The sequence below is a fragment of the Diabrotica virgifera genome, chromosome 3 (genome assembly GCF_917563875.1).
Source record: "Diabrotica virgifera virgifera chromosome 3, PGI_DIABVI_V3a".
Taxonomy (NCBI): domain Eukaryota; kingdom Metazoa; phylum Arthropoda; class Insecta; order Coleoptera; family Chrysomelidae; genus Diabrotica; species Diabrotica virgifera.
Genome location: NC_065445.1, coordinates 102,269,707 through 102,279,692, shown reverse-complemented (window position 1 = coordinate 102,279,692; position 9,986 = coordinate 102,269,707). Strand labels below are relative to the sequence as shown.

The 9,986-nt window shown below is 30.5% G+C and overlaps 1 protein-coding gene across 2 annotated transcripts in view; it reads left to right on the top strand.

Annotated features, from left to right (window-relative positions):
* Positions 1–605: 605 nt before the first annotated feature.
* The window catches only part of LOC126881235 (pH-sensitive chloride channel 2-like), a 174,417-nt gene continuing 165,036 nt past the window's right edge, over positions 606–9,986 (top strand). The window contains exon 1 of one of the 2 annotated variants that reach the window (XM_050645380.1): positions 606–791. In XM_050645380.1, the coding sequence (XP_050501337.1) occupies positions 697–791 (95 nt within the window). In that variant the 5' untranslated portion in view covers positions 606–696. The remainder of the gene's footprint in view (positions 792–9,986) is intronic. The other variant, XM_050645381.1, reaches the window with a different exon arrangement.

Genomic DNA, 9,986 nt, shown 5'->3' with positions numbered 1-9,986 from the left:
TTATTTTTTACCAAACTTTCTATCAATATATTTTTTTTTGAAAAAAAAAAGAGAAATCCAAATGATTAGTTTTTAAACAACTAGAGCTAAAAGCTAATAACGAATTTTTGTAGTTTGGTAAAAAATGCCTTTTCTTCAGAATAGAAAGATTACCATCAGAGATACGAAAAAATGTTTTAATTATGAAATTGTAGGTTATTTAATTCCCAAGAACTTGATTTGAAAAAATTTTTTCTAGGGCAAAAATTGAGTGACTCATAAATGAGTGTAATATCGAAAAACATTGATTTTTTCGATATAAAACTAACACTTTCGATAGCGAATAAATCGAAAAATATTAATTTTATCAAAAAAAATTATAGAACGTTTTTTGCTTAAAATTTTAAATACATTATAGAGAAAATGTTCTTTGACATGTTTGCTATGTGTATGCCAAATTTCATATTATCAATCCATCCGGTTCTTTAAAATCTATAGCAAAAACCGTGAGTAAATGAACTATAAAGAAATGTGAATAATGTAAAAACAATAAAAAAGGTATCAGGCTCCCAGACTAAATCAGTTCAATATAATTTTTATGACGACCGTGATAACCAACTATAAGAAGCCGGGAGTTAAGATTGCTCAATCTTTGGTGGAAGTGTTGGCAAAAAATTAACTTTTCTTATTCAGAGACAATCGTGATATCTATATAAAATGTATTGTTGTTATTCATCAGGTGTTATCATGAAAAATGTACGTTTAGTGGTTTTTTGTGTATTTTTGGGAAGTTTAGTAAAGTGCGAAATAAGGTAAGTGAGTGATTCTCTACGGAGTAAAATATAAACATATCTAATAAAAAATGTAGTTGAAAATACAGTTTCCTTTGTGTTTTATTAAAAAGTACATATATTTAATCTATTTACAATGTATTTGCGTATCATTTATAATGCTTTTTAAATGTAATCGTTTTTTCGAATCTTGAGAATATTAAAAGTATCTTTAAAAAATTTAAACGCAGAATGAAAGGTTACATTATTACCGAGGGCCGAAAGTCCCTAGAAACCTACTTCTATAATGTTTATTTTAATAAGTTACAAGGGTAAAAAAGAAGATAAAAATGAGAATAATTTTTAATTTCAAATATATCTCATTCAATAAAAACTTTTTGTTTATTCTAAGGGATATTCGGCCCTTGGTAATAATGTAATCTTTCATTCTGCGTTTAAATTTTTCAAAGATATTTATTAGTTTTCTCAGAATTCGAAACAATGAATGCATTTAAAAAGCATTGGTCCGAAGTTTTGCGCCTACGCTCTTAATTAAAATAACTTAATTTAAGCATGAGTTTTTATATACAGTGCGGTGGAATAAGTGTTGCCCCCCCTGTTAACTTGTTTATTTTAAGAATATAAGCAAAACGCTCAGACAGGTCGATTTTTAAACTAACCATAGTATATTATAGCATCAACGTTTCGAACTTTACGCGATCCCTCTTCAGGTGACAGCCATAACTTTGATTTTTTTAAATAGAAAAGTACATCATGCGATACCTCATTTAAACGCTCTTAAAATACTGAGTTCAAAAATGTATAATACTTTAATCCTGTTTGAGAGCGTAGGCGCAAAATTTCGGTAGAATTCTTTCTAAATGCAACCACTTTTTTTCGAATACTGAAAAAACTAATAAATATTTTTAAAAAATTTAAACGCAGAATGAAATATTACATTATTCTCGATGGTCCAAAGTCCCTGAGAACTCATATAATGTTTATTTTAATAAGTCACAGTGGTGGAAAAAACAGAAAATTTAGTGTGATTTTTAATTTCAAATATATCACTCAAAAGAAACTTTTTGTTTATTCTAAAGGACTATCAGCATTCGGTAATAATCTAATCTTTCATTCTGCGTTTAAATTTTTCAAAAATACTTATTAGTATTCTCAGAATTCGAAAAAAATAAATGTATTTAAAAAGAGTTCGACCGAAATTTTGGACCTGCGATATCAAAAAGGATTAAAGTATTATACATTTTTGAAATCAGTATTTTAAAATCTGTTAAATGAGGTGTCGCATGATCATGATGTACTTTACCATTTAAAAAAATCAAAATTATGCCTGTCACCTGAAGAGGGATCGCGTAAAGGTCGAAACGTTGATGCTATGATATACTATGATTAGTTTAAAAATCGACCTGTCCGAGTGTTTTGCTTATATTCTTAAAATAAACAAGTTAACAGGGGGGGGGCAACACTTATTCCACCGCACTGTATGAAATTATCAAATAACATGTCTAAGATTTAAAAAATAGTGTATTAAAAAGTATGTTTTGTATTAAGAGGAAACAGTAGCGATCAACAGGTAGCAAAAACGCGTTCCAAGATTGCGGCTGTAATTTTGAATATTTTTTCGAGATATTTGGCACACGTATTCGTAATATAATAAAGAATGGCGGTACAAAGCCCAATTTGAAAAATATATTAATATGTGGAAATTACTCTGTAATTAAATACAATATTAAAAAAACGAGCCTGTACCGCCATTAAGAAGAACAAAAAAATACACTTTCTTCAAATAAACTTTTTTATCCGATGCCTAGATTTTGTGTCATTTTGGAACTACTAAAATTTTTTATTTCATTAGTAGTTCCACAATTACACAAAATCTAGGCATCGGATAAAAAAGTTTATTTGAAGAAAGTGTATTTTTTTGTTCTTCTTAATGGCGGTACAGGCTCGTTTTTTTAATATTGTATTTAATTACAGAGTAATTTCCACATACTAACATATTTCTGAAATTGGGCTCTGTACCGCCATTCTTTATTATATTACGAATACGTGTGTCAAATATCTCGAAAAAATATTCAAAATTACAGCCGCAATCTTGGAACGCGTTTTCGCTACCTGTTGATCGCTACTGTTTCCTCTTAATACAAAACGTGTGGTTAAAAAGAGCCCATTTAAATTTAAAAGTGACGTATACCCAGGTATTTTATCGTCATCACTATCTTTACTCTATCTACCGCTGCTCTGAAGAGTTCTATAGTACTTCGTTTAAACCAGTCCCTTAAATTCTTCAACCATGACACTCTCCTTCTTACTATATTCATTCCTCCTCTTATCTTTCCCTGTATTATCAGTCTTAGCATTTCATATTGCTGTCCCCTCATTATCCCAGATATTGTAACTTTCTCATTTAATTGTGTTTATTATTTCGCATTTTTTTTGCCCATCTCCCGCAATACCTCCGTATTCGTTCTCTGCTGTGTTCATGCTATTCTCAACATCCTTCTGTAACACCACATTTCAAATGACTGTAGCTTATTTATGTGCTCTTCCTTCAATGTCCAGCTTTCAAGTCCATATTGCAGCATCAAGAACACGTAGCATCTGGTAGGCTGCTAATTTGTGTTGTGTAGGATGGGATTATGAATTGTGTATAGTTGTGTCAGTATGGGTAGGTTTATGATATACGGAGAACTCATGTTTGTTGTGTTGTGAAATTAGTATATCCACCACCACAGAAAGAACCCAGTACCTTCTGCTCTCTCACATATACTGGCAAGATAACAAAAAAATAGCCAGATACATAAAAAAGAAAGGAATAATACCAGCTTTCAGAACTAACAACAACTTAAGCAAATATATTAAGAACAATAAAAGCCGAAAGAGAAAGCAACTACAGAGTGGTGTGTACAAACTAACTTGTGGTGACTGTCCGAAAACGTACATCGGTCAAACTGGCAGAACTTTTGACAAACGAATAGCAGAACACAAAAAGGCTTTCAACAATAGAAAAACAGACACTTCTACATACGCACGTCACCTTCTAGATCATAATCATTCTTTCAATGAAGAGTTTCGAATTCTGCATATCCAAAATAAAGGCCTTAAGCTATCTTTTTTAGAATCTATGGAAATTAATAAACTAAAAAATACAGGTATAATTCTGAATGACCAACTCGAGACAAACAGCTCCCCACTCCTCAACCTCTTCAGTTAGAGACTTAAAAAGGCAAACACATACTAAATTATATCACTTGAGAAAGGCACTCTGCCGAAACAACTGTAGTCACATAGTTGTAAATAATAAATTTTGTGGAAGTATAGAAAACAAAAGTTTTCAGTGTTTTATTGTGAGATAACAGACTAAATAAAGGCAATTTATTATTATTATTATTATAAAATGAGCTTCCATCAAGTAACGGTCGAATCCATCAATTATGTATGTGTATTGTTTATATAATATGATCTGCAAGTTTGATCGGGTTGAAATGCTTATTTTTGAAAAAAATTGGTACTTATTATAGTAAAAGAAAATTCTAAAAATTTTGGAAAAATTTCCTTTTTTCAAAATAACTTAAAAAGTATTAGTGATACGAAAAATCTCAAACAATAAAAAATGTAGGTTTTACTGTTATAAATATGCTAGTTTCATTTTATTTTTCTGTAAGACAAAAATTTCTTAAGATATGGCTGTTCAAAGTTTGCATACACTCGTGAATAGTGACTCGTTCAAGCCCTTTTAACTATAATCCTTTCCAAAAGAAGCAGTTTAAACCGGTGAAACTGACAGATAATATAAAAAATAGATAAGTAAAGTACATTATTTGTAAAGCGGTAACGATTAATTTCATTTGGGGTGCTAAACACGGTGAGGCTTTCATGATTTTTTCCTACAAAATAAATAGAGGACTAACTTTATTTTGAGCGTAACTCGCTTATTTTTGATCCTAGAAACTTTTGTAAACAATTAAAATAAAGCTGTTCTTAAACACTTTAAAAAAGTTTAAATGGATTTTTCCCGAAAAGTGCTTCATTTTTTGGTTATTTCACGATGAAATATTCGATTTGTAATTGGACGAATAAAAACGTATTTTTCATGAGCTACAAATTTCCTTTTGATGGATCTACTGACTTTACGAATACACAACTCTTTTCGCTATTTTCTATGCTATATTTTTGCTATGAATATTTTTTCGACAAAATATTTACTCTGAGTTATTTGCGAAAAACCGTCTGAAAACGTAGTTTTTTTGTCAAAAAATAAGCAAATAACTCGAAAAGTATCGACTTACATAAAAAACTCAAAATACATATTATTATAAAACGAAAGTTGCTTAAAATTTGTCAATCTATCCATTTCCGGGCTTATCTTGAACGTATGTTTTTTCACCCCAGAGAAGGGGTGACAGTCACCCCCCAAGTAAAAGCAACCAACAGCACAAATTCAACTTTAAAGCGGAGGGTAAGTAGAACGTAAATCCAAATTTCCATGCAGTTTGGAGGAGTTGCCCCTGAAAATTACACGGTATCGCCGTATTTCTCATTCATTTACTGGGCTAAACGTCACACCCACAAATAAAAATTTTACGTGTTTTTGCATATTTTTAAATTTTCTTAGTGACCAAATTATAGAGAGTGGCCTTTTCAAATTGACACCGTGTATAATTTTTATTCAGTGTTTGTACGTGGCTATTGCTGATATTACGCTGTACGATACAGTTGCACATGTCTAGCCACTAGATCTTGGGTTGGTGTTGAATGAATAGATCAATAACGTTTCAATAACAAAATCGAAGAATAGTTTTTCTCAGTTTAATTTTTTTGAAAAGCGATTTTATTTAATAGGTTTTTGTACATGAACAGTAAAATTTATGATATTTGTTTAATATATTCTGAAACAATCAACTTATTGTTGTCAAACATAATACCAAAAACAAATTTAATTTAATGACTAACTATATTAACAATTGTAATAAGCGTAATAAGTACGTGTCATAAAGAAATGTGAATAATTAATCCATTTACTCACGGTTTTTGCTATTAATTCTAAACAACCGCTGCGCGCTGGGATTGACATCAAATTTGGTATACACATAGCTTAACATGTCACTAACATGTCAAAGAAAAAAAGTAATATTGTGCCGATGTGTGCTTTTGCCCTGGGGGTGAGTTTCACCCCATCTCGAGGGTGAAAAAACATACGTTCAAAATTAGTCCGGAATTAGATAAAATGACTAATTCTAAGCAACTTTTTTTCTATAGAGTCAATACTTTTCGAGTTATTTGCTAGTGAATACGTTCATTTTTCAACAAAAAAACCACGTTTTTATATGGTTTTAGACGAAATATAGCTTATAAAAAAGTAAAAAAATTGGTGTATATTTGAGATCCCTAGACACAGCAAAAGTAAAGTTATAGCTAATGAGAAATAGAATAATATTCGTCAATTTCCAAATCGAATATTTTAACGTAAATGAATAACCAAAAAATGAATCACTTTTTGAGGAAAACTCATTATAAATTTTTAAAAGTGTTTAAAAAGGGTTTATTTTTTTAAAAGTTAAATTCAGTTTTTGTTTTTATTTTATTTGTGTTTATTTTTGTTTCATTTAAAAAGTTTCTAGGATAAAAAATAAGAAGTTACGCTCAAAATAAAGTTGGTCCTTTTTTTTTTGGTAAACTAATTGGGAAAATCACCCCCTAATTAGCATCTCAAATGAAATTAATCGTTACCGCTTCACACGTTGCTTTAATTATATTATTGTTTATATTATCATCTGTAAGTTCCACCGGTTCGAAGTGGTTATATTATACAGTATGGTGCCAATGTCTGGAATAAATTCGATATTTCGTAAACCGACGACTTTAAAGAAAAATCCCGAAACAGGTCGATTTTTTTTAAATTACGATATTTTGGCATATACTTCACAGGAGTGTCGTCAACCATATGTACGTGATGACGTAATCGATGGTTTTTTTAATGAGACAAGGGGTCGTGTGATAGTTCATTTCAAAGTGTATTCAATTCTGTATTCAGTAATACAAATATTACATAATTGTTTATACACAGTGTTTAATTTTTTTTAAATTAAATTAATTGACAAAAAAAAGAAGAATGATGTAATTAATTTAATTCAACACAGATTTTACTGCTGTTAGAAAACAGAAAAAAATGTTTATTTGACAAATAAACATTGGTTTTCGCTTAAATTAAATGTTCAACCTTCCAAGGGGCAGGTGGTTGGCGGAAGCTGGTTTGAACATTGAATGTAATCGAAAAACAATGCTTATTTGTCAAATAAACATTTTTTCTGTTTTCTCTTAATAGTAAAATGTATTTTGAATTAAATAAATTACATACATTCTTTTTTTGTCATTTTATTTAATTTAAAATTTTTTTTGACACTGTATAGGCAATTATGTTAGTATTTATATTACTGAATACAGAATTGAATACCTTTTCAAATGAGCTATCACATGACCCCTAGTCTCATTAAAAAAAATCATCTATTACGCCATCACGTCCATATGGATGACGCCACTCATATGAAATATATGCCAAAATATCGTAATTTAAAAATAAAAATCGACCTGTTTCGGGATTTTTCCTTAAAGTCGCCGGTTTACGAAATATCGAATTTATTCCAGACATTTGCACCATACTGTATAGCGACTGTTTTACAGCATCCTAGACCGTTTATTGCAATTCGAACGCCATTGTTTTCTGTTTTACCATGAATATATTTCTATATTTCTTCTGTTCATGGCTATATTGATCCCTTTTTCCCAAGACATCTTTGGTCTTCCTTTTTCCTTCTTTTTTTTAGAAACCATTTCCAGGTTTTAATCGGTAATATCTCATCATTCATTCTTCTCATATGTCCGTACCAGGAAAGTTGTTTTCTATCTATCGTATCCGTTAATGTTTTCTCTACCTTCATCATTTCTTTTATTCTAGCTGTTCTCATATGATCATGTAATCAATGTAATGTAAATTATAGCATCTTCGCCAAAAATTGTTCTCTACTGCGTTTATTCGATTCTGCATTTTCTTACTTATTGTCCAGACTTCTGGGCCATATGTAGTCCGTTCTTTAACGGTAAAATATTTCAAAACCTCTAAATTTTAAAGAACCGCTTGGATTGACATGAAATTTGACATATACATAGCTAACAAGTCAAAGAAAAAAAGTGATATTGTGCCGATATGTGCTTTTGCACTGGCGGTGGTTTTCACTCCCTCTTGGGGGTGAAAAAATATTCGTCCAAAGAAAGTCAGGAAATCGATAAACTGGCTAATTTTAAGTAACTTTTGTTCTATAGAGTTTTTTCACTAAGTCAATACTTTTCGAGTTATTTGGCAGTGAATATGTTCATTTTTTCAATAAAATAACCACGCTTTTAGACGGTTTTTCGCAAATAACTCAAATAGTAAGTATTTTGTCGAAAAAACATTCTTAGCAAAAATATAGCCTGTAAAAATTAAAAAAAAAATAGTGTATATATCACGTCTCTACACCTAGTAGAAGCAGAGTTATAGCTAATGAAAAATAGGTTCATATTCGTCAAATTCCAAATGGAATATTTTAACGTGAAATAACCAAAAATGAAGCACATTTCGGGGAAAACTCATTTCAACGTATTTAAAGTGTTTAAAAAACGCTTTATTTTTGTTTTATAAAAAAATTCTAGCATCAAAATTAAAAAAGTTACGCTCAAAATAAAGTTAGTCCCTTTTGGTTTTGGTAAAAAAATCGAGAAAATCACCCCCTAATAGTATCTTAAATGAACCTAATCGTTACGACTTCACAAGTTTCTTGACTCGTGTATATATTGTTTATATGATCTGTAAGTTTCATCGGTTCAAAGTCCTTATTATTGAAAGGGCTGTAGTTAAAGTGGGTTGAACGAGTCACTGATCACGAATGTATGCAAATTTAGAAACACCAAATCTCAATCAATTTTTGTCTAACAGAAAAACAAATAAATACATGATATTCATAAAAGCAAATCTGACTTTTTTTGTTTTTCGAGATTTTTGGTATATCTCACAGTTTTAAAGTTATTTTGAAAAAAAGCATATTTTTCAAAATTAAAATTTTTAAAAATTTTACTTTGAAACCAAATTTTTATAAAAATAAGCACTTTAAATCGATCAAACTTACAGATCATATAAACACAACATAAGTAAAATAATTTGTGGAGCGGTAACGATTAATTTCATTTAAGTTGCTAATTAGGGGGTGGTCTTCCCGATTTTTTTTTGCAAAAACAAAAGGGACCAACTTTATTTTGAGCGTAACTTGCTTAAATTTAAAGCTAGAAACTTTTTGTAAAACAGAAATAAAGCTTTTTTTAAACACTTTAAAAAGTTATAATGGGTTTTTCCCAAAAAGTGCTTAATTTTTTGGATATTTTACGTCGAAATATTCTATTTAAAATTTGGTGAATATGAATCTATTTTTCACTGGCTATAACTCTGGTTCTACGAGATCCAGAGACCTAACGCGTACACCATTTTTTTACTTTTTTATAGGCTATATTTTTGCTAAGAACGTTTTTTTCTACAAAATATTTACTTTTTGAGTTATTTGCGAAAAACCGTCTAAAAATGTGGTTATTTTGTTGAAAAATGAACATATTCACTCGCAAATAACTCGAAAAGTGTTGACTTGGCGAAAAAGCTCTATAGAACAAAAGTTACTTAAAATTAGTCAGTTTACCCATTTCCGGACTTATTTTGGACATATATTTTTTCACCCCCAAGAGGGGGTGAAAGTCACCCCCAGGGCAAAAGCACACATCGGCACAATATCACTTTTCTTCTTTGACATGTAAGCTATACGTATGCCAAATTTCATGTCAATCCAAGCGGTTCTTAATATCATGGACATAAAGGTACGTTAGATATGCGTGCCGCGCACTTCGCACCGTGTGTGCGCTGCGCGTTCGTGTTTTCAAGTGGAAAGATGCAGTCAGAAAAGATTTGGAAAAAATGGGAGTGAGACAATGGGAAATAGTGATACAGGATCGACAAACATGGAAGGCAATAATAAACGCGGCAAAGACTCTCAATGAGTTATAACGACATTGATGATGATGATGACTAAATATTTTTAACGTTAAATTTACGAAAAGGAACAGGTTTTGTTGCATTACAATCAAGATTATCGTTTTCAAGGCCAGCGGAAAAGGAACAGGTTTTTCTTGCATTACAATCAA